Source organism: Emys orbicularis, chromosome 8, assembly GCF_028017835.1.
Source record: "Emys orbicularis isolate rEmyOrb1 chromosome 8, rEmyOrb1.hap1, whole genome shotgun sequence".
NCBI lineage: Eukaryota > Metazoa > Chordata > Testudines > Emydidae > Emys > Emys orbicularis.
The window spans coordinates 28,981,140-29,005,982 of record NC_088690.1 but is presented as its reverse complement, the minus strand read 5'-3'; the positions used below and the strand labels follow the sequence as shown (position 1 = coordinate 29,005,982).

The window sequence follows — 24,843 nt, the reverse complement described above, 5'->3', positions numbered from 1 at the left end:
AGTCATGAACACTGTTTTGATGTAACTTTAAAAGTGATATATAAACCTACAAGACTCAAATTAAGCGATACACTAAAATTGTCTCCATTTCATCTCCCATTAGTTATTAGAAATATTCTTGAGCACCAGTGTCTAGTCAGGAATATCTTCCCAGCATTCATTATTCTAAAAATAAACAGAAATCACAGCCTCCTGCCTAAACTTGACTAATTTGACCTTTGCAAAATTCACAGAAATTGCATGTGGAAGAGTGCTGACTCATTCAGAGTGCCTTAAAGCAAACCACATTGCGCCACCTAGCGGATGAAAATCAGGAACATCTTTTTCAGATTCTGTATTTGAACCGATCTGTGTTTTGCAGAGAAGGATACATAAATTTAAAAAAAAAATTAATGGAGATATCCTATCTCCTAGAACTGGAAGGGACCTTGAAAGGTCATTGAGTCCAGCCCCCTGCCTTCACTAGCAGGACCAAGTACTGATTTTGCCCCCGATCCCTAAGTGGCCCCCCCAAGGATTGAACTCACAACCCTGGGTTTAGCAGGCCAATGCTCAAACCACTGAGCTATCCCTCCCCCATATTACAATATACTTCATGATATATTGATAGATACTACTATACCAGTATAATTTAGAAAGAAAGTTCCTTTTTGGGCATGAACTGTATATCAGCTTTGCCTGTTGCCATATATTACATTCCAATGTTTGAGAAAGAGCATTTGAAGAGTGAGCTTGTAGGGTACTTCACTGCTCCCTGCAATATGCAGATTGCTCTCAACTTTCACTGAAGTTAAGGGAGATTTAAAGGTACAAAGCAGTTTGTAGGTTGTGTTTGGCACTTCTTAGCAAGTAACAGTAGGGCACAAGCATTTCTGGGGGCAGATGGCTATGTTAAGGAAATACTTTAAAGGGGGATCATAAGGCTTCCTTCCCTCTGAAAGTATAATTATTAACCTCAAAATATTCAATTTCCTGCAATCAAGAAAGCATGTTTTAAAATATACATGCAGAGAACCATACCAATCCGTACTTCAGCATGTTGCAATTACACAGTGAAATGGATGGTTGGGTTTGCTCTTCACTGAAGCACAGGCCAGCAAGATTTCCTACCATGTCAGGGTGAGTGGGCCAGTAGAAGAGCGGTGTGTTGTCCCCTCACCTAGCCCTTCGCACACAGCAACACGGCCAACACCCCGAACAGGACTAGGATGTTTACTGTTGCCTGTTGGTTCTTCCTCCCTTGTGCTGCTCCTCTGAGAAGATGGGCAGGACCAGGCTCTCATTGCTCCTGTGCAGCGCTTCTGGGGTGCTGTAGGAGAGAGAGAACTCATGGGAAGGTGCCTTAGAAATTGGTCCCAGAGGAGGGAAGAGAGGTAATTAGGCTGTTGCTTTGCTTCTCTCCTCTTCAGCTCTTAGAAGGAGCACTGCAGACATTGCCAGTGGGATTCTGTGATACTGAGGCCAGCCACTGGAAGTGAATAAACATGGATGCTGAGACCTTGTTGCTGTATGGGAGAGGTCTGTGATGCAAAGTACTCTGTGTTAGCCCAGAAAAACTAGTACTGTCCCAGCAGAATTGTGCAGTGGGCATATATAACGTACTCCGGCATGTTCAGCAAAAATATTAACAGAAAGCTGTACTTCCCTGTGGCTTCTGTAGTTTGTGATATCAAAGGAACCCCAGCTTCATATTCCAACACAAAAATGCATTAACTTGGAGTAAATTCCATCCAATTTGTGAAAAATGAGTACTAACGAAACAGGAAATCCTAAACTTTAGAATGCATTTGTTGCGGGTTTTCATTTCTTATTTATGCTTTTTAAAAAATACAGATAGTTAATTGACATATTGTGTAAGGAACATAATTGGTTTACAGAGTTTATGGAAAACCCTTAACTTGGGATTTCCTGTATTTTAATGTGTTCTGTTATTGAGGAATGGACTTAAACAATCTTAGACCCAGGGTAATGCATTATTTGTGCTGGAAACTGACGTGGCTTTTTTGGAGCATAAATGCAGAGTTAAGACATTGAACATATGGATACCCCCCCCAAAAAATCTTAAAGTACTGTCAAATCTGAACTTTTTTTACAGTTGTAAGTCATTGCTATTAAGGTGAAAAACTCACATTTATATGCAAAAATAGTGGGGCTCCTGCCGGGAGCCTGACAGCATAGGGCCCTGCTGCAGAATCTTGTCCCGGTTCTATAAAATGCATACTCCACTGGCTCATGGTAGTAAATGTATTTTCCACCCATAAAGGGTTTCTCTTGATCAGAGTAAGAACAGTTATGCTGAATAATGAGGAATGATTACTGAATAGTATAAAATATATTTTATCACCAGCCTGTTCTCAAAATTCTCATATTTAGAGAGTTATTGATGTTTGTAAACTTCATCAGTGTTCAGCTAGAGGGACTTTAAACCCTCCCCCCCCCCACCCCACCCCAGGAAATTATTGTAAAACCAGTATGAAATCTGAAAAATGAGCAATTTTTAAATGTGTCTAACTTAAAATATTCACTGATCCATTTAACAGGTTTCAGAGTAGCAGCCGTGTTAGTCTGTATCCGCAAAAAGAACAGGAGTACTTGTGGCACCTTAGAGACTATCAAATTTATTTGAGCATAAGCTTTCGTGGGCTACAGCCCACTTCTTCGGATGCATAGAATGGAACATATATTGAGGAGATATATATACACATACAGAGAGCGTGAAAAGGTGGGAGTTGTCTTACCAACTCTGAGAGGCCAATTAAGTAAGAGAAAAAACTTTTGAAGTGATAATCAAGATAGCCCAGTACAGACCATTTGATAAGAAGTGTGAGAGTACTTACATGGGGAGATAGATTCAATGTTTGTAATGGCTCAGCCATTTAATTTTTCTTGATCCGTTTAATGTTTTCTCAATCTCATCAGGAACCCTTTGGTAAGAGGTGTGAGTTTGGGAAAGAAATATTCTGTTTCCCTTTTAAAATTCATGGAAGAAAGTCCACATTATAACTGTCCTTTTCAATTCAAACTTACCTCTGATGTTGTACCTAGCACCTCCATAATAGTTAATGAAGCAATGGTAATATAGGCACAAAGCATGAGCATTAATGACTAGCTAGGTGAATGCAGCGGGCCACTATAATCCATCACTCAGTTAATCCTCAGGAAACAGCCTGAGAAATGTCTGCATTTCAATTATATGATGAATGTTTGGGTTTTTTTTTTTATTTTAATTTAGAATTACTGTTGCTCCTTTGGCCTGAGCCTCAATTTCAAAGTGCTGTCTACGCAGCTAGTTTTAGAGCTCTAAGTCAGGCCTGCTACCCCAAGTCTGACAACCGGGGCTGGGAGGCCTGCTCCCACTCACTCCAAAATGGGATGTAGATATATCCGGTCTATAGGGCTTTCCCCTAAGAGACATCATTGACTTCAGCATTGTGAGAGCTGCATGTTTTGATCCTCCATCAGCTCCACAATAATGGGCTCCAGGAAGAGGAGAGCAGGAGTCTGCTGTTGAATCTTTTGACAAGGATGCTGTCACCATGCCTCCGTGGGTCATAAGTGAGAGTGCCAAATTCAGGACAAGCTGCTGGGGAAAAGGGCAGGACCTCCCCCCCCAAACCAACAACAACAAACTAGTGGCTATTCTTCCATGAGATATACCAAACCAGCAACAAAAGTAAACTTCTGTCTTACCACACTAGCTAAGAAGAAGTCAGAAATGCAGCCTCCTTAGGTATTCCAGTCTTGGATTCAACAACCAGACACTAGACTTAATAATGAATGGTTATTTAAAACCAATTTAATCAAACAAAAGGGTTCTTCTGATCTCAAAGGACCAGCCACATACCCAGGTCAATATGTTGCCAATCCTTTAGTATCTAACACCTAAAGGTTTATTTATACAAAAGAGAGAGAAAGAAAGAAAAAGAAAAATGAGTTAAAACTGGTTAAAGGAATCAAATACATACAACAACTGCAAATGTGTTGGATAGGCTTGTAACAGTGATGGAATAAACTGCTGGCTTGTTAAGTCTCTGGTTGCTTCCAAATCATTGGAAGGTCTTCAGTCCCTTGATTAGAATGCTCCCAGTAGTACAAGTTCATAGTCCAGAGGTTTGAGCAAGAAAGAGGCAAAATGCAGATTCTTCCAGGGCCTTTTATAGCTTCTGCCAAGTGAAGGGAAACCCATTGTTCTAGTTTGTGGAAAATTACAGGCAACAAGATGGGATTTGGAGTCATGTGGGCAAGTCACATGTCCATACATGCTTTGCTTAGTCATAGCAGAGGCCATTACCCATACTCTAGACAGAACATTCACATGAAAGTCCATCAGGTGTGGATGGGCGTCTTCCATGGTCCATTGTGAGTTAAGTTTCAGAGTAGCAGCCGTGTTAGTCTGTATCCGCAAAAAGAACAGGAGTACTTGTGGCACCTTAGAGACTAACAAATTTATTAGAGCATAAGCTTTCGTGGGCTACAGCCCACTTCTTCGGATGCATATCGGATGTGAGTTAAGTGTTTCTTGATGGGCCATTTAACTTGAATAGTCGCTTCAAGATGGGCAGGCTAAGTACCTGGTGGGTGTTACCACAGGAGCAAACATTTGAAATACAGGTACATCAGATACAAAAATGATACATGCATACAAATTAGCATAATCATATTTGGCAAATCTTAACCTTTCCATAGACACCTTATTTGACATACTTTGTACAAGATTTGTTGCAGTTGTATAACAGTGGTAGCAACAATGATATATGTGGGATATTTTAATCAGATAACATGACAGTTGCTAAATCCTAACCCCCAGTGTTTTGGTTTTGTGGGTGATGTGGTTTCATTTGACTTATTGACTTCTAGACAATTAGTGTCTTATGCATTAGCCAGAGGTTAAAAACCATTCCTTTCATCTTATAAAATCAGATCCCCTTGCAAATGAAAACAGATGAGATCTTTAGATAGCATAAATAGCTATACAAGTTTATAGCTATTTATACTAAGAATTACAGATTTGGCAATTGTGCCATTCTTTCAAATTTGACAACAAGTATACAATTATGTAATATGCATGGCAATAAAACTGCAATCTAATTGTGTACGCCTGACTTGTGCAAATGTATGCACAACATTTGTGCAACTTTTAATTTTAGGAACAAAGTTTGAGGACTTCAACTGGAGAAATTACAAACTCACACTGACAATTTTGAAATAAGTTCAGTAACTGTTTAAAAATCAGAGTAACTAAAGAATCATTAGTATTAAACAAATTCTTCAGCAGATAGGATTGTGAGATTATAAAAATATAATCTACAAAATGTCTCAACATACTGGACTCTTGTAAGCAATAATGTGTTTGTACACGTCTATTATTTACCCAGCAGTTTTTCTCTTCTCTGTGTTACCCCATATGCTTAATGACTATAAACTAGCTTGGATGTTGATTGTTCAAATCTGTTTTGGTGATGGTCTGCCCCAGGAAATCTGGAGTATGACATGGCTAGTATCTTCGTGGGATGAATCCATTTATAAATTAGCACCAAAACGTTTATTGTATAAATGACCCACCAAGAAAAGTGCTAATAGAAGCAGATACCAGGGCAGATTAGGCAGGTGGAAGAAAGGTGAAGGAAAAACAGTTTAGAAGTTTTAGTTAGAGAGTTTGTTCAAAGTAGGCCAAAAGGGCTTTTGTGGCCAAATGGCTCATATATCCATCCAAATGCAGAGTCTGTCAAACTCTTTCTCTAGTTCCCTATTGGTGAAGAATTCATTCCAACTGAGCTCAGCCACTTCACTCTCTGGTTAGGTTCCCTGGCAATCTCTGCCTTGAAGAAAGACACTAGTGGTCATATTCCATTTAGGTAATAGGGTATTAGTTCTTTCTTGGCATCCATTGGATGGAGCCTGGAAAAGGTATTGTCATGGGTTCTAAAGGCCTGTTAATGCATTGGTAGAGGCTTAAGGACTACTTAAACAGGGAGGTTTCTTCCTCAGGGCTTGTCTATACTTACCGTGCAGCTGTAGTGCTTAGTAAAGAGACTATCTATGCCAATGGGAGAGCTTATCCCATTGGTGTAGGTGCTCCACCACCCTGAGAAGCGGTAGCTATGGCAATGGGAGAAGTCCTTCCATAAACATAGTACTGTTTACACTGGGGGTTAGTTTGGTATGACTACATTGCTCAAGGGTGTGGATTTTCCACACCCCTGAGCAACGTACTTATATTGACATAAGTTACTAGTGTAAAACAAGCCTCAGACTCCTGTTTCCACTCCTTTCCTCCTCTGTGTGCCCAACAGCACAAGGCAAACAGCAGGGCCTCTGAAATATTACATTCACATGTAGAAGCTAAATTGAGAGCTGCTTCCAAATTAGTTTCTGGAGTAAAACTCGAGAAGAAGCCCAGCCATCAGCAAAGTGGTGCTGAGTGTAGTGGCCAGGCTGGAGGAAGAACGTGGCATCCTGCCTTTGAAGTCTGGTGGCAGCACTTAGCCACAGATTTGAACTGTCTGTTTACAGTTTACAGATAGTAGGCTTCTTGCATCTTAAATACATAAAGTAACAAAGCTTATGAAAAGAAATATGTGCAATATCCTAGATCAGTAACAGAATAGGTATCCAACTTTAAGCTGATAAAATGAATAATACAAAAAAAAATCATTTCCTTCTTCGTTTTCCTACTAAATCAGGGGATTAGAATTAAGTGTTTCCTTGACATCTCAAACCCCTAATGCAGGCAGTATAGCAGGCATTTGAGATGGCATCAGCTTTGTATTGGAAATCCAGAATCCTTGTCCTGAATTCGGGACTTGGTGCATAAATGAAGGAGGAAATGATTTTCCAATCTTTATTTTTTTAAATGTAGCTGTTTATAATTATGAAGTCTGTACTAATCTTCTGTCACTTAGTGTGAATCTTTAACTAAAAGGTTTTGCAGATCATCTTTACTGTTTCTTTCTAAAACATTATTCGAATGCTGCATACAATTGCTTTTTGTTAGCGGTCATTTGTGTCTGAGGCATCGTGTGTGTATCTATAATTATAATTAAAAAAACTTTACTACACTAAATAGGTCTCAAGTTTCCTTTTTGTTAAAATGAATTTAATCATCACCTTGATCACCTTGAAAGATCGGTCCTTCAGCCTTCGTATAGATTGCGCAGATCACAACACGTCTTCCATCCTTCTCTTATCCTGACCTTCCTTCTCCACGTGCGGCCAGGCCTTTTCACGATAAAATCTTCCCATCTCTTTGAAGGTCGTCCGAGTGGTCATTTCAGTTCTCGTGGGTACCACTCATGATAACTGCAGTCTATCAATTGTCAGTGAGCCTAGATAAATGCCCGGCCCATAGCATTTTACTGTACCTGCTTTCAATGACATCTCACACTCCACTCTGCTGTCTGATCACTTCACTGGGGACTCAGTGGCGGATTGAAATCTCCAGAATTCTTCTTTCCATCGCCCTCTCTGTGACAAGCAGTTGTTGCTCCTCTATCTTCGTCAGTGCCCATGTTTCGCCGCCATACAACATTTCATAGTAACATTAAGATACTGTACTTTAAGCAGTGCATTTCAAACTGACTAGTGCACTTCTCAAGTAGTTGGTCTTTTGGCTTTTGACCTTGTCTCTCTTAATTTTGGAGTCTTCTTGGGTTGTTGAATGCTTCTGAATATCTATTCAGTGGTTAGAAAAAGTCAAAGAAGCAATTTTCCATCCCCTCGCTAAGCGCGGTCTTTACAGCTATTTTTTGAGTGCTAGTGCGAGCCCCACTAGCCCACATCTCTTGTCCTGGGCTGGGAGTCTCAGTCCAAAATGCTGTGTACACATACCCACAGAAATCTTAGTGTAGCGTTTTGTACACTGTGTGATTTATAATAACAAAACCACCTTCTTCCTTCATAAAACACAACTAACATGGTTATGTTTGTTCAGGTTTGCTGCAAACCTTTTTCTTCCATATCACCACTTTGTAAGAAATAAAAGGTCATTTAAATCGAGTTAGTTTTCAGTGTAATTGAATTTTCCTTTCTATCTTAGATACATACAGGTCTGTCTCATCTTACGCGGGGGTTCCGTTCCACGGTTAGCGGGTAAAGCGAAAACCGCGTATAGCCAAAATTCCATTGAGTTCAATGGCGGGCGAAATCGCCCGCACTACAGGTATACTATTAAAATTGTTATTTTTCTCTTTTTTGTTTGTTTTTGCCAACCGCCTAAAGTTGAAATCGCGCATGTTAAATGCGCGTAAGATGCGACAGACCTGTAGCACAGATCATTTTTATAATAATGTCTGTTAATGTATATTAACATATTAAATATATTCCCCGTGTAACTATATTATTCACTTGTATTACATTATTCAAGTAAAATGACAGGATATAAGATATGTAAACAGTACAATGTGCTGTAATTACTTCTCACGTTCTCTGCAGGAATGCTGCTGTTAATGCTGCAGCTGTAATCTAAAGCGTTAACAATACAGGGATATTTGAAGGCCCACAATTTCAAAAATCAGCATGAACTTCTGCATGCCATGTTCCCTATTTGCACATGTGCAATCCTGTGTGTGGGTGGGCTCATGGGCTCTGGCTATTTCTATGTACTATGGGTGCATGCAATCATGACTTAAAAAATTGGGCCAAAATAGCATTTCAAAAGTCCCAAAATCTAACTACAATTTCACTGGTATCTGGGCATGCAGTGTACATAAAAGCCAGGAAGTTAACTTATTGGAAAAATGAATAAAACTGCCTGGTGTTTACTTTTAACTTATCCAAACATATCTAATCAATGTAGATTTACTTTAAATATTTTACATACATAAAATCTTATTTAAAATGCATCTGCCCTGTCGAGTGACAGTTTTCTGTAATATGATGTATGAGAGTTGGGTTTGAGCTCTTGCCCCCAGAGGCCCATTGATTAAATGCTCCACTTCTTTCAACGTTTATTTACATGATTGATTTTAAGCATGGACTACCCACATGCTTAAAGTTAAGCATGTGTGTAAGTGTTTGTACTATCAGGGCACTGAAGAACAAAAAATCTTTGGCCCGCATGCTGCCAGAGGAGCCGAATCTATCAGACTATCTAAGAAAGATTGAGCCTGGTAAATCCTTGGATGGGAGACCTTCCACGAAGAAAGTAGCTAAACTTCTCCCACCATGTTTTTAATGACTTTTCATGGTTTTTCTTTTAATTCCTGTATAATGATAACTTTCAGTTTTCATGACATTAGCTTCCTAACATTTATTTTATTAATCTAATTATTTTCATGTCAGTAGATTTTAAAAGAAGTCTTTATGAAAAATGTGTGTATATTTCATACACTGAAGTTAAACATTCTTGTATTTTCTGTGTTTCAATTTTTCAGATTAATCGAGCCCCAAGCTTTGGAACTGACCAAAAAATAGACTATGATGTAAAAAAAGGTGTTCTACTAAATGCACTAAAGCTTCTCAATATAAGGTAAACTTGCATTTTAATCCTTACCCTAACTTTTTTTATAGGAGGGCGACGTTTACTGCCCTTTTTTCCTATTGAATGTGGGAAAATCATGGGATATGTGCAGTGTGGAAAATTTGTTACCAGTCTTAAATTGTGTGAATGGCAAAGTTTTCTTATTTACCAGTTTTACTATGTGTACATGACTCAACTTCAACTTTACTCCTCATTAGTGTGCATTACAAAAAAAAAAGTATTGATTACCATTCCTGATTCTTGTTTTAATAATTTTTCACTCAGGTCTCAGAGTGTGGATGGTAAGTGCTGGCATGGGTTCACTGTCACTTTGGTAGTTTGATCTGATGGCACTAGCATTCACAACTGCAATCCATTTCTACTAACACCAGAACACAGAAGCGGGGGTAAACTGGAGGAAATGGTGCAGTTTTCAGTTGTAAACCTAATGGAAAATAATTACTGTAAATTAAGGTCAAGGTTGCACATTGGGTGGTAGCACAAAATCAGTACAGTACTGTACTAAAAAGCATAGAGTTATCACAGCCACAACAATTGATACTATAAGAATTCATTCTTAAGCAGTATTTATTTTTTCTCTTTTCTATAAGATCTACAGCATAGTGTGTTTGATAGGAAAAAACAGGGGGTTTCTTTTACAGTGAAAGTACCTCTCAGCTCACATGTGTTGTAAGAGGGTATGGAGTGACAACCTCTACACAGAGGTTTAATACATTAGACCCTAGTCCTGGAATTGGATCTGTGAGGACAGACCCCTGTGCCTGTGCAGAACCCCATTGATTTCAGTGGGATTGTGCACAGTTATAGAGGTCTGCCTACATGGAGTCCCATTAAAATTACTGGGGGTTCTGCACCTGTGCAGGTCTGATTGCATGTTGGGACCATATCCTGTGACTGTGCCAGATAAATATGTACAAAAGATTTCATTATAAAAAACTAAGAATTCAGCTATGTTTATAACAATGTAATGCAGTCATCTCCTAATCCTGATTAAAAGCTATTGCTTTCCAGATTAATTGAGTCATATTTGAATGTAATCTCTATTTTAGGACAAGTGATAAAAGGAGAAACTTAGCCCAACAAAAAGCTGAGGCTCAAAAGAGACTTTATGGTCAAGGCTCAATGAAAAGACTGTCACCAGGATCCTCTGACTGGGAAAAACAGCGCCACACGCTAGAGAGGAGAAGAGAAGAACTGGTATAAAGGAATTTTACAAAGCTACTCCTCCTTCCCTTCCAAGGCTTGTACTCAATCAGTTTTAATTCTTTCTTACTTGATTTCTAGAAAGAAAGACTTGTGCAAGTTCGTAAACAGATTTCCAAAGAAGAGCATGAAAACAGACACATGGGGAACTACAGGTAACTGTGCCCTCCCTCTTCCTGCTTGAGTGGGATGAATCAGTCCAGAATTGAATGATTTATTTAAGAATAATGGAAATAGGTATTGTGAGACAATGATAGATTTTCTGCAGAAAAATTATTTACAGGAATTTATTTTAAGTATTGATGTTCACCAGATGCTGTCTTTTCCCAGGTAATAGGACTTCTAATCCAAGGTCTGTGTTTGCATCTGGCGTTTATAAGGCATCAATTATATGGTCTATAGGCACCAGCATAATTACTTGAAAGACTTGGACTTAAATGTTGAGTGCACTGAGAAGCATGGCTACAGATAAAGGGCCTGTTCCTGCAGCCAGGCAACACTCCTATTGCTAGCAAATTGGAGGCAGAAAGGGGGTGATAATGATGAGGCCTATCTATGGTATGTCTTTAGGTATTTTTCCTTTGAAAATAACAAACAACAATTTTAATGGAGCAAAGGTCCCACTAGTTAATAGTATGTAGATTTTGTTATGTTCTAGACAAAGCACACCGTGTTGATTAAATACTTGAAAAGACAAAATTTAAGTAGGCAACAATTTTATTCTATCGTAAGTATCTATGGTAAATATTATATTTGAAAGTAACATCCTAAGGAATAAAGGCTGTTTTTAACATCAACTCCAGGACTGAGGGAGTACGTATGTGAGCATTATGCCACCTCTGTATAAGTGGATCTGACTCTGTACTTTTAAGATACAAGTAAATAATTGTTTAAAAATGTTAATGAAAAAAATCTAGATTTAAAAAAAAGCTCCCTTACAATATGGAAAGATGAACAATCCATTACTATTGTTGCATGGCATGACATTAGTGTTTTAAATGAGAACCGCAAGAAACTTGTATGTCTGCACTGACTTCAGACCTGATTCTGTGAATGGGAGTCTTTCCATTGACTTCAGTAGGTTTTGGGGCAGGTTCTATATCTTCAGGTGTCGATTCAGCAAGGTACTTAAGCATGTGCCTAACTCCAAGCACATGAGTAGTCCCATTGACTTCAGTGGGACTACTCATGTTTAAAGGTAGGCATGTGCTTAAGTACCTTGCTGAATTTGAGGGGCTTAAGGAGTGTTTAGGTTTCATGTGGGCCCTTTGCAGTGGAGTATATTTTCCTCATATTGAATTATAATGCCTATCCCTCCAATGAAATTATTGTTAGGCCTCTTTTAAATCAGCAGAAACACCACTTTTTTCCCCCCTTTAAACAAAATTGATTGCTACCAAGGAGCTCTGGCCTGCTCTGCACTGAGACCAACAGGTCTGTACTTAGGGCTAAATCCTGGTCCTGTTCACTTCAATTGCATAACTCCCACTGACTTCAATTGGACCAGTATTTGTCCCTTTAAAGCAGAACCTGAAACAGAGGGACTAGATTGCTGAATGAACCTTCTCATTAGCTGAACATGTGTAAATTATTTATATTTAAGCAGAGGAGCATTTCCAATCACAATAGACGGTTCCTTTGACCTTACAGTTAATAGTCTGTTTATATGTGTAAAGAACAATAAATAAATGCAATTGACAGACGTGTTTTAGACCTTTGAGTGTAATTGTTTTGTGAACGAATGGTCTCTTTATATTAGTCAGGCATATTTTCTTCTGCCTTTGTCTTGCACTGAAATAGAAAGCACTTTGGACCAGATTCTTCACTCATTTTCACTGATCTAAATGCACAGTAACACTATTGGCGTCATATAATACCTGTATAATTGAGAGCAGAATGTGGCCCACTATCTTCTCAATGTATAAATATAAGGCAGTATCCCGAGAAGTACAGAGCATCTATTAGGCAACTATAACTCTCACTGATTTTAGGACCAACTCCATCATTTTTACTGAAGAAGATATTGATTTGAAATTCAAATTTATTATAGAAGTGATTTTCCAGAAATCAATTATCTGAGGTTTTGTGCATGCCAGTATCTGTGCATTAGAATATAGTCTCAATGCTTTGTTTGTTTGTTTGTTTGTTAATGGGAGAAAATTTACCAACAGATTCATACTGGCTCAGGGAGCCTTTTTCATGAAATAAGTCTTCACACCTTATATTCACTCTCCCTCACAGTCCTCTTAACGCTTTGGAGATCCTTCAAGAAAAATGAAGTTAACGTTTGTGACAGAGTGGGGAAGTTTCTACTAGCTATTTCCCTTGTCTTCTCTGATGAACTTCTGGCCCTCTCTAATTCTCCCTTGCTCTCTGTGGAACTTCTATGGTTGCTCCTAATTTCTCCATTGACACAGCCTTGTCTGTAATACACACAAAATATAGCTGCTGCATGGTTATGAATTATGCTAGGTTTTAATTTGTTTTAGACCAGTGGAGAATTTTCCATTGGTCTGAGATCACTGAATGTTCACCATAGCATGCAAAGGGAAACTATACAAGAGTATATCTGAACCAAAGCTACTATGTTTATTTTAAACCAATATGTGTGAATCTAGACTAATGCGATTCTATGAAAACTGAAAACCAAAGGTTTTTTCACATACAGCTGGGAAAGAAGAACATTTGTCCAACCACTAGTTAAGAGAGTGCTGCAGATTGCTCTCCAGCAATCTTCTCTGGCAGATGCCTGGATTATATTAATTAAGTCTAGTGAGAGCATGACCACTCTTCCCCATCTGAGTGAAGGTCACTGCAAGAGGTAGTTTTTCAAGGAGCCAAACATTGTGAGCAGGCAAAAGGGGAGCGATCCTTTTACAAAATTCACAAGACTTAGTGTATGTCTACACTGCACTGTAAACCTCCATTTGTGGGACCTGCACTAGTGGAGTTTGTGTTTCCAAGCCTACGCTTGAGCATGCACACTGCATTGTAAACCTAGGCTTACAGTTGCTGGAACTGAATCTCTCAACTATGCTAATGCATTCACACTGTACTATGCAAATCTTCTGACTTGGGTCTATGGCTTGCGCTGCGTCCACACTTCAAAATGACAGGGCTTGGACCAGAGTCACAGTGGGACTTGGCCTTGGACCCACATCCTGCTCCTGTGTGCTTGCTTACCCAAGTCAGAAAGGCTTGTGTGTGGACAGTAAGGGGGCTTGGTCTCGAACCTGAACCTGAGCCTGGGTTTACAATTAAGTGTAGACATACCCTTAGAGACCTACTAAAATACACCAGTTACATGATGCTGACTGATTATAATCTATTTGCCCACTTAATGTAGGTTAGAAATTAGTCACCAGGTTTTACAGTCTCTGGCTATGCTTCAGTTTTTCCTGACAAGTAGATTAGGGATGATTCTCTTCAGAGCCAACTGTTTCTTTGTAAATGTGCATAAATCACTCAGTCCTAGTTTTGCATTGTCATAATCTCCCTACCCACAGTTGTAAAGAATAATGATCATAGCTGCTATAATGGAAAATCGGAGCCACTCTCCATCTTTGTTAGATAATGTTTTTCTAATAGTGAATGTTCCTGTCCATTATGTGGAAAGGGTTACTGGGGTAATGCAGTACATCTCTAAGATTTAATTTATAGCAGGCCCATAAAAGCATAGTAGTTAATCAGTAAGATTTTCAATCCTTTTGTATTGCTTTGTTTCCAAAACAAAATATTTCATGCCTCTGAATACAGTATTTTGTTAATGTTTCATGCCTCATTCACATCTGAAGTTGAATTTCAGTGAGTATTCCAAGACTGTCATGATATTTCTGTAGAAGAACCTGCACTGTCTGTGTGTGTCTCTCTTTCTCTCTCTCTCTCTTTCTTTTTTTTAAAGCAGCCAGTTGCTAGCTAAAGCATGTATGTGTCCACTGAGCTAAAGTTAGGTGAGAGAGTCTTATTCACAATATGCATTTAATAATAATTACAGACTAAATAAATCTCCTACATAACGAGTTTTGTGAATTAGTTACTTTAGTTGTATTCCTTGTGTGGTCAGTAGCTCAACTTTGTTTTACTCTTGTCTCCATTTCATTTTTTCTAATTGTAGGCGAATTTACCCTCCTGATGATAAGCTGTTACTTGAAAAATATGAGAGTTTGTTAGCCATTGCTTTCCAGACGTTCCTTGCTGGGAGAGCAGCTTCACTTCAGCGGGAGCGGAATAACCCTTTGAAAAGAATGAAGGTACTAGTGTGCAGAAGTATTGGCTTTAAAGTTTATGTATCTTGGAATTCCATGACCCAGCATGAAGTTTTGAATCAGGTTTGAATCATCTTTGCTCCATCTTTGCTCATGTGTCATTAATAACAACACTTTACAATTTTTCTGTAGTTTTATTGTTGTTCTTCATGCAGCTTGTTGGCCAAATTCCTGAGTCTGGCTGAACTGCACTGGACATAAGACCCTGGGTGGAGATAGGACAAGTAGCTTTAAGCCATTTTCCTGATCCTCAGCCTGCCCCATGGCCAAACTAAACTCTGGCATAAACCCCCATAAAGACCACTCTGCCTACTGATAATTACCTTCTTTCTCCCCCAGTAATGGTCCCAGCCTGCCCACTATAGCTGGGTGGGACAACAGCTGTCATAGAGCCAGCTATGGCCCTCAGGGATCCCCCTAGCTCAGGGGAAATTCCTAGAGATGGCCATTTCAAATATATCCATTCTTCAAGTGGCTAATTTATCATGATTTAGAAGTCATTGTTCAAATTGGAGAAATTATTACAAACTTAGGGGAAATAACCTTTTCAATAACATATCAACCAGCAGTCTAACAGAAGATTATGTCCAACCATTCGCACAAATAGCTATTAACAAACTATAAGGGTCAAATTCAGCTTGCACTCTTGCAGGTATCGTTGATTTCCACTAGAATGGCGTATATCAGAGGAAAAGATGTTATTATTTTATCAAAATAGTCTTTGGAAGCATGTGAATACACGTTCGTGCACACACAGGTGTTTAGTGATTATTTGATCAGAAAACCACTTTTAAATCTCAATCCAAGCTGCCACTTTACCTTTGGAGGAAAGGTGGGATCTGTTTTGAATTGTCATTTTTAATGACATCGCTTTGCATTAATCCTAGACATATTCACATTTTCAGGAGGAAGACATTTTGGATCTTCTGGAGCAATGTGAACTAGATGATGAAAAACTGATGGGAAAATCCACCAGGCAACGAGGACCCAAGGTGTTTGACTGATTTTTAAATTAATTTGTGCCAAAGATGATTAGGCTAGGCAAGCTGCAGGCAGCAGTGGATGGGTTGGATACAAGGTACATGTATATTGTTCCTCTCCAGCCTTGTGGAGCTTAAGCTCAAGAAATTTGGAGGTGAGCTCCTTGGCCCATCTGTGAGGGGGCAAACCACGACTTCAAATGGAATTATAAAGGCAGAACTACACGTGGGGATTCTTGCGGGAATTTTCTTTCTCAGAGCTCCCTTGTATAGGTTTTTTTGGGTTGCAGCAGGGGCAAAGATCTGGGCCCAGGAAATTGCGATCTGCCCAACTAAATTCCCAGGGACATGCTGGCCGCTGCTTCCCGCAGCTCCCATTGGCCAGGAATGGCGAACCACGGCCACTGGGAGCTGCGGGTGGCTGTGCAAATGTAAACAAACTGTCTGGCGGACCGCCAGCGGATTACCTTGATGGGCCGCGTTTGGCCTACAGGCTGCAGGTTGCCCACCACTGCTTTATATCCTTAGTCTATCTCAAAGGGGTGTTGTGAGCCTTAATTTATTAATGTCGTTAAAGAACTTTGAGGTCATGGGATGAAAGGCACTCTGGAAGTTCAAAGTATTAATTATGATTATTATTATGTGTGAGACTTTATGTACTGCAAAAAGTGTCATCCTGCTACAGAGGATGTTTCATATCCAGAATCAAATTTTAAGTGAAATATGTATTAGTTTTAGTGTAGTTTCTGCTGATAGTGCACAGTTCATACGAAGCCCATTGCATTAAATTCATCTTCTCACCAGTCAGCAAAGATTAATTATTGTATTATCAAGCCTAAATTATTTATTTGCCTACATTCTGCAATCCTTCTAACTCATAACTCAGTTTAGAAAAGCTCATATTTTAGGTGTTTGAACTCAGCTGGATTTGTGTGTGTGTAAAGGAATAGAAAAGCTTCACAGCATTTTCTGTTCCTCAGAACATTACCCTTATGTACAAATCTGGGACTACACTTCCTTACAAAAAACAATGCTAACTATAGACCTGATCTTGTAGTACCAGTGTTTCCCAAACTTGGGATGCTGCTTGTGTAGGGAAAGCCCCTGGCGGGCCGGGCTGGTTTGTTTACCTGCCCCGTCTGCAGGTTCGGCCAATCGCAGCTCCCACTGGCTGCGGTTCGCTGCTCCAGGCCAATGGGAGCAGCTGGAAGCGGCGCGGGCCGAGGGATGTACTGGCCACCGCTTCCAGCAGCTCCCATTGGCCTGGAGCAGCGAACTGCAGCCAGTGGGAGCTGCGATCGGCCGAACCTGCGGACGGGGCAGGTAAACAAACCGGCCCGGCCCGCCAGGGGCTTTCCCTACACCAGGGCCGCCTGGGGGGGGGGCAAATGGGGCAATTTGCCCCGGGACCCGTGGGAGCCCCCAAGAGAGTTTTCAGGGGCCCCCACGAGAGTTTTCGGCGGGTCTTCGGCGGCAGGTCCTTCAGTGCCGCCGAACACACCTGGAGCGAGTGAAGGACCCGCTGCCGAAGACTCGGAGCGTCTTCCACTCCAGGTCTTCAGCGGCAATTCGGCGGCGAGGGCTTCTTCCGCTCCGGGTCTTTGGCGGCAATTCGGCGGCGAGGGCTTCTTCCGCTCCGGGTCTTTGGCGGCAATTTGTCTGCGAGGGCTCCTTCCGCTCCGGGTCTTTGGCGGCAATTTGTCTGCGAGGGCTCCTTCCGCTCCGGGTCTTCGGCGGCAATTTGTCTGCGAGGGCTCCTTCCGCTCCGGGTCTTCGGCGACAGTTCGGCGGCGGGTTCTTCACTTGCTCTGGGACTCGCTGCCGAAGTGCGCCGAAGACCCCAGGCCCCCTGAAGCCTCTGGGCGGCCCTACCCTACACAAGCAGTGTCCCAAGTTTGGGAAACACTGTTGTAGTGGAACCTTATACAAGAGTAAGAGTCCATATGGGTGGATCTGTATGCAGGACTGGGACCTAAAAAAGGATCTATGCATACCCAATTGATATTAAAGGGATTTCTGCAAGAAACTCATTAAACTTAAAGGGAGTTTGTAAGCAAATGGGTTAACTCTCTGGCCCATGCACCAAAGATCACTCTCTAGCCCCAAGATTTCAATTCCTTTTTCTAACTGGGGGTGGATAATTTAAAAGCCTCTAGAAGGTGCCTCACACACACTGGAAGGTTTATTTCCTCATGTTCATTATGTTGCACTGTTCTTTGTACAGTGTGTTCACAAGAATAAAAAAAATTAAACTATAAAATACCAGGTTTTTAGAGGAGATTAGTAATTGTCATTTTTTTGTTCTTGTGGAACAAAACAGAATGGGTTTAAATAGGGACAATTTAGATTTAGCAATTAGGAAACATTTTCTAATAATTAGAATTACTAAGCAATGGAATAAGTTGTCAAGGAAGGTTGGTAAATCACATTTACTCCAGCCTTTAAAACTAGATCTGTTCATTTATCATAGATGTTTTAGGGATGTTGAAGTCAATCTTGCTGTGATGCAGAGAAAAGGTCCAGATGATCCATAAGAGATCATTTTCAGCGCAAATGAGTCTGTCATTTGTGTTTTTTCTAAATTTCTTTGAAATTCTTTTTGTTTTTACATTTTTGTCTTCAACTTTTTTTTGTATTGCTGAAAATCCTTCTTAGTTAATTGACCCAGGGAAGGTACTTTCTGTTTGGAAATCTGTTTTTGAAAAAGTACCGACCCAATAATGTACCTAAATTGGTCCTTGTGGTAAGAAAGTGTTACCCTCAAAACATACTTCATTTAACTTGAATAATTACCAAGACCATACAATGGCAGTACACTAGGGTGACCAGACAGCAAGTGTGAAAAATCAGGACAGGGGGTGGGAGGTAATAAGCGCCTAAATAAGACACAGCCCCAGATATTGGGGCTGTCCCTATAAAATCAGGACATCTGGTCACCCTACAGTACATTTCTTCCACGTTCTCTTAGCTGGTTTGGATTAAGATAAGCATACTGTGCCTGACAGGTTGCTATTAGAAATTTTTCGCCTTACCTTTATGGAGAAAAGTCTTTGAAAAGAGGTGTCTATTTGTAAAGTACATGCTACCTAAGTACTATTTAACAGGGTTTGTACTGCTGCCCATAACCAAAGTATCTGAGCACTGTAAGGCATATAACATTTTAAATTCATGCTGAAATATTTTTCAGCATGACTATGACCTTTCCCAAAACAAATTCAGTTACCATGTTCTTATGTACCATGTTAACTTTTGCTTTATAAACTTAATTTGCTATCCAATAAGCGAATAGGAAGATGAGATAGTGACAATATGGTATAAGCATCTGCCTTACAGTTAGTAGTCATTGGAAAGCAGACATATAGACATCATATGGCTGTTCAACTGGGAAAATGGTTAATTACCAGAAAAAAATAACAATACGAGACCTCTTGTGGTGACAAATATAACAGAGGGGATTATTAGCACTGATGTTCCTGTTTTCTGTCTGCTTCATGGTTGGTGGAAGAAGGCGAATTCTCAGCCTGTGCTTACTGTTTCTACAGCTGTTTCTCAGTCTCCTGCTGGTTTTTTCTTATCTCCCAATTCTTTTTATGATAGTGCAAGATTAATTACCTAATGGTATATGATTCCATATGCATATGGAGCACCAGAGTGATACCTAGTGGAGCATGCTCTCTTCTCTCTGCTTCTGTTTTTTGTACCATTTGTTTTTATTTTCTCTTTCAAAACTGTATTGACCAGAGTTGTCTGCTGTGCTTATTGTCTGCATGTTACTGTCATTGGTAAGGTATAGCTCGAGCTATTATAAACATATGTAGTGACTAAAATCTATAAAAATGATATTACATCATTGACTTATACCACCTTATAGAAATTAGATGTGTGAACTGTACAATCAAAAATCCCTTCATAACATACTGTAGTATTGTGGGAAATAATAAACCAATTACCCTAACACACATTTCTGCCATCAGTGAGTGTGAGAGAGAAAGAGTATTAAGTCCCCAGTTCCGGAAAGCACATACTTCAAGTTTACTTCAGTAAAACCTGAAGCATGTGCTTATGTGCTTTCCTGAATAAAGGCCTACGTATGCTCCTTTTGGGCAATGGAGGAATTTACTATACATTTTATTTTTTTATATTAGCCCCTGTCTTCTATGCCAGAAAGTTCACAGACCTTAAAAAAACAGAGGAACTACAGTAGTGAGAGTAGCTGTGACAGCAGCAGCAACACATCAGAATGGGAGGAGGAAACTGAAAAGGAAGATCACAATGAGAAAAAAGAGATGAAAGTGTCATATGAGCTTGAAGAAAACAAGTATAAATTATTAGAGCGATCCAGTAAGTGAATGATCATAATTTTGATTAAATCTAATGTGCACAAAAATCAGATAAGATATTCCTGTGCTGCAGAACTTAACAGTGACAGAGTCTTTATGCCTGAAAATTGATCGTCTGAACCTTGGCACTAGACCATCTGGATTCACAAATTAGCTTGTTTAATTCTTCTTTAAAACCCAGTTCCAGCTTGATAGAAAAGCTGGATCAAAATAACCTATGCATGACTTGCTGCCAGGTTACTACGTACTAAAGAAAAGGATGAACATTAGCTACCATTGGATGTGTTGTGTATGCGCCTCTTTGTTTTCATTACTTCTGACAAAGTTGCCATCAAATTTATTCTTCGTTGTTGTTGTTTTTAATTTCTGTTGAACATGATTTTGTTGGGAAATAAAAAAATCTATCTAAGGAAGTGCAGAAGGTAAGATTTATAGATGGGTCACTCTCCAGGTAAATAAGAAGAACAATAGCTAGACAGTGTAACATTGAATATTAAAGTGCTGACATGGTTTGTACAATAAGTTATTTGTGTTTTGTAGTATACAGTTTAGAAGTATTGCATCAAAATTGTCATTATATAGCAATGTAGTTATGTTTGCATATGGTACTGCTGCCAAAAATTGTTTTGTAACAGAATCTTATTTTTATTATGGGCTGCAGAAGGCCTAAAATGTAGAGGATCAGTGTAGTTCTGCTGTCCAGAAAAGCCAAAGTCCCTACTCCCTTCCACCAAATCCTCTGCTCACATTCCATCTTACTGAACCACAAGATGCATGCACCCTTTGACAAATTTATTGTACATGGGAGAGGATTTGAGCCTAACTGAAGAAGACTGATTTGGGGGCAGGAATGGGCACTTTTATGGGTTGCATAAAGCATTTATTACTGGAGAACCGTATAATTTCCAATAGACATGATCTCTAGTCAGTAATGACAGAGGAATGTACAGTAAATGGACGGAAAGTAATTATATCCTGCATTGTCTTTGTCTTCAGGCAGATTACACTGGAAACCTTTAATTAAAAATATAAAAACTCCATCATATTCACCCTCCACATCATCCACAGGTCCTATAAGGCGTTCTGTAAGCTGTCCCCGTTCAATATCAAGCTTCGCTATGCAGTCACAAGCCGCTGAGAAACGTCCCTTTTCAGCCAAACCTGCAGTGCAAATGCCACGTCCATCATCAATGAATAGGTCCCATTCTTTAAATCGTAATTCATCTTCAGTCAGAATGTGTAATACTGCTAGTCTGGGCACAGTACACTCTTCAGGGGTAAGTTAATAAAAACATCACAATGTGTTTTATTTATCTAAAAAGTGCATTGCAGTATTGCTTTGTGTAATACTGCTTCAATAAGATTTTGAATTTCTTTCAACACAGTACTGTCATCATCTTGGTGTATAATATTAGTTTTCCTACTACATTACTAGTTTTCTTGATACAATGTCAGAAATCCTGAGGTACTGAAGTAGCTTGTGTTTTAATAGAATCTCAGGAGTATTGGACTGCTACACCTTTATGTTCCTTAAAATTAGCTCTTGCAGTGATTCTTTCATGTTTCCGGTGCATCCATTAGATTGCAGCCCTACAAACACCACAACTTATGGGAAAGGACTTCTTAGTCTGTGCCCTTGTGACTGAGAATCCTGAGCTCCAAACACCCTTCCTGCACTATGTCTAAAAGATGGAAGGGTTTTCTCTTCTCCAGGACAGGCTGTGTGAATGATTTGGAATTATTGATTTCCCAAACAATATAAGGGCTTATCTACCTAAGAATTTTTACACTGGCAGAACTATGCTGGTGTTTCAACATCGGTATAAATCCCTTACATTGCATTGGAGTAAAGCAGGGCTTGCATTAGTAAGACTTAGGCTATATCTTCCCTGCAACAAGAGGTATGTGTATACATTGAGAAACCTATCTTGGTATAAAAACCTAGTTGACAAGGTAAAGCTAGTTTTAAACTCGATGTAGCTAGCTGAGGTAAAATCTGTACCATCCACTCCTGGGATTTACCTCAACCAGCTATATAAAGTTAAAAACGACAGGACCTTGTCTCTGTTAGGATTTTACATTGAGATAACTAATTTCAATTAGCTGTCTCAGTGTAAAAAACACACTCCCCCCACCCCCAAATGAAGACAAAGCTTTTCCTCATTTTGAAATGCATGCCTAAGTAGACAAGCCTTAAAGCCCAAGTGGCCTAATTAAAAACAAGACGTATTTAAGAATAAACAGAAGATCAGATTAAAAGGGTTTTCACCACATATATAGTTTTACACGTGGCAGGAATTAAGATAGGTAGGTTCATTGTTTTTTTGTGGTTTGTTGCAGTGTAGTAACAGCCTTACAGTCCTAGAGTTGGATTTCTCCCCTCTCTGTCCAGCCTATCTGAGATCATCCTCTTTGGTTTCTCCTTTCACAGTTCCGTTATTCCTTACAGGTTTCTGTGATGTGCTGTATGCCCCACGCATGCCAAATCTGTCCCCAAATTAATTCAGGAGTATATTAAGTGCTGTAGCTAAACCATTTCAATTCCTGTTTTCCAGTCCCCTTTATATCTTATCACCCCCAAATAATCCTTTGGAGGTATGTCAATTAAAATGGGCACTTTCAGTCCACATATTCAATCGCTCTCCCCATCAGAGGAATGTCTGTTGTTGTGAGAAATTATTTTGGGATGCTAATTAACCTTTCTAACATTTGCTAATCCTAACCAAAAGATTTAATTTGGCAAAAAGCTCGTTGCCTGCTGCCTCTGAGGCTCTTTTAAAAAAAAAAAAAAAAAAAAGGTTCTTTTTTTTAAACTGAGTTAGCTGATGTGATGTAAAACATCCCTGACCATCTTTTGTACATACAGTTTAACAACTTTAAATTCAGCTAACAGGATTATAAAGGTATTAACCTGTGTCTACAGACAAAGTGTTAAGAATGTTTCCCTTCACATTAGCTAATTCGAGGTTAAAAAAGCTCCTTTTTATCATGAAGACATACCCTGAGAATTTATTGTTACAGGGCTAGTATAGACTTCTCTCTTCACATTAATTCTGATCTATATCAAATACAAATTACTGAGAGATTAAAATGAGTCTGTCACAGTATGCCACTGAAAATGAGCTACTCACTTAAATAAACATAAGTAAGAAACCAGATTTACTTTTTCATTGAGAAAGCTTCAACTACTGGCAGAGATCTTGTATTACAGAATATCCTTGTTTCTGTGACAAAACTGGGGTCATATTCCTTAAAATAATGCAAATAAAGTTACTTACAGAATAGCAGTGGGAAAGATTTAATTATAACTTTATGGACTGAGTTCCATGCACAGTACTGTATGATTTTTTTGCAACCAAGTATAATATACTGCATATTGCTGATAGAGTAAAAATTAAAAAGGATCATCCATAACTTTTTAGTATGCTCAGAATAAATTATTTGGGAAGTGTATGTTTATCAGCCCTTTGAGTAGTGAGAAGAAAGTATGTTTTTAGTGATTTATATTACCATTAATTAGATTGATTTAAAAACCAAATGCATAAAGATATGGCACCTAAATATGGAAAAACAACCTATACTTGAGCTATAAACCCAGAATTATAAATAGAAATAAACAAGAGGCATTAGATGCCTCTTTATTTCAGAGCCAAATTATTATATATTATATGGCAAAATTATTTTGTTAAGCTTTAAAGTATCTATCACTTAATTCAGCCAAGAAAAGCCCTAAGAGAATAAGGGCTGTACTTCTCTCAAAATCCACAGATGTTAGAAAGCCTGGAAATTCTAAATTAATGTTCAACTTTTAACAAATAGAAAATCAAGCCCCATCCCAAGCCTCCAAACATTCTGAAGTATGCAAAAGCAAAGTTATGAAATATCTATCTATCTATCTATCTATCTATCTATCTATCACAAACAACCTTAATTCTGCCCCTATAGCACCATCCTGAGGGAACTAGAACATCTTAGACAATCTTAGCCATCTGTCATACAGGTTCATCTCAATATTGATCAAAAACATTCATAACTTGAGATTGAAATCCTGCCCCCATGAAGTCAATGGCAACACTTTTATTGACTTTAGCAGGATTTCACTCCTTAATTTACGGAACCTGTGCATGGAAGTTTGGTATGATTTCTTTCATATGATTGGCAACTTGTGCTCAATTGAGACGCAGGACTGGATAGCAAGGGATGTCTCAGCTCATATTGAAGGCGCAGTGGTAGAGTTCTGTGAGGTTGTTTGTTAGTGGCTGCATAGAGAATCCTCTTTGCTCATAAAATAATAGTTAAATTTAAATTTGTTGGGTTTCAACTGTATATTTTAAATGGGGTATATCATAAATATATAGCAGATTTTGCTCATCTGTCTGAAACAAATTTACCTTCAGACTTCACTTCTCTTGCAGTGTTTTATAAGTTCTAGTCAATACTTATATATGTTAATGTACACATAAAGTGTATGTATTATATACCTATACCATTTACTTTCTTTTTAAAAAGTCTATTTATTTTCCTCTGTTTGGGAATAAATATTTTTTTACCATGAAAATATCTTTCATATAAAAGAT

At 39.1% G+C, this 24,843-nt stretch overlaps 1 protein-coding gene across 1 annotated transcript in view; it reads left to right on the top strand.

The window, feature by feature from the left end:
• TTLL7 (tubulin tyrosine ligase like 7) overlaps positions 1 to 24,843 on the top strand; it is a 77,987-nt gene that overhangs the window by 28,600 nt on the left and 24,544 nt on the right. Inside the window, exons 9-15 of the mRNA XM_065409321.1 lie at positions 9,372 to 9,466; positions 10,528 to 10,675; positions 10,763 to 10,836; positions 14,796 to 14,931; positions 15,852 to 15,938; positions 20,072 to 20,267; positions 21,335 to 21,543. Coding sequence (XP_065265393.1) covers positions 9,372 to 9,466; positions 10,528 to 10,675; positions 10,763 to 10,836; positions 14,796 to 14,931; positions 15,852 to 15,938; positions 20,072 to 20,267; positions 21,335 to 21,543 — 945 coding nt within the window. The remainder of the gene's footprint in view (positions 1 to 9,371; positions 9,467 to 10,527; positions 10,676 to 10,762; positions 10,837 to 14,795; positions 14,932 to 15,851; positions 15,939 to 20,071; positions 20,268 to 21,334; positions 21,544 to 24,843) is intronic.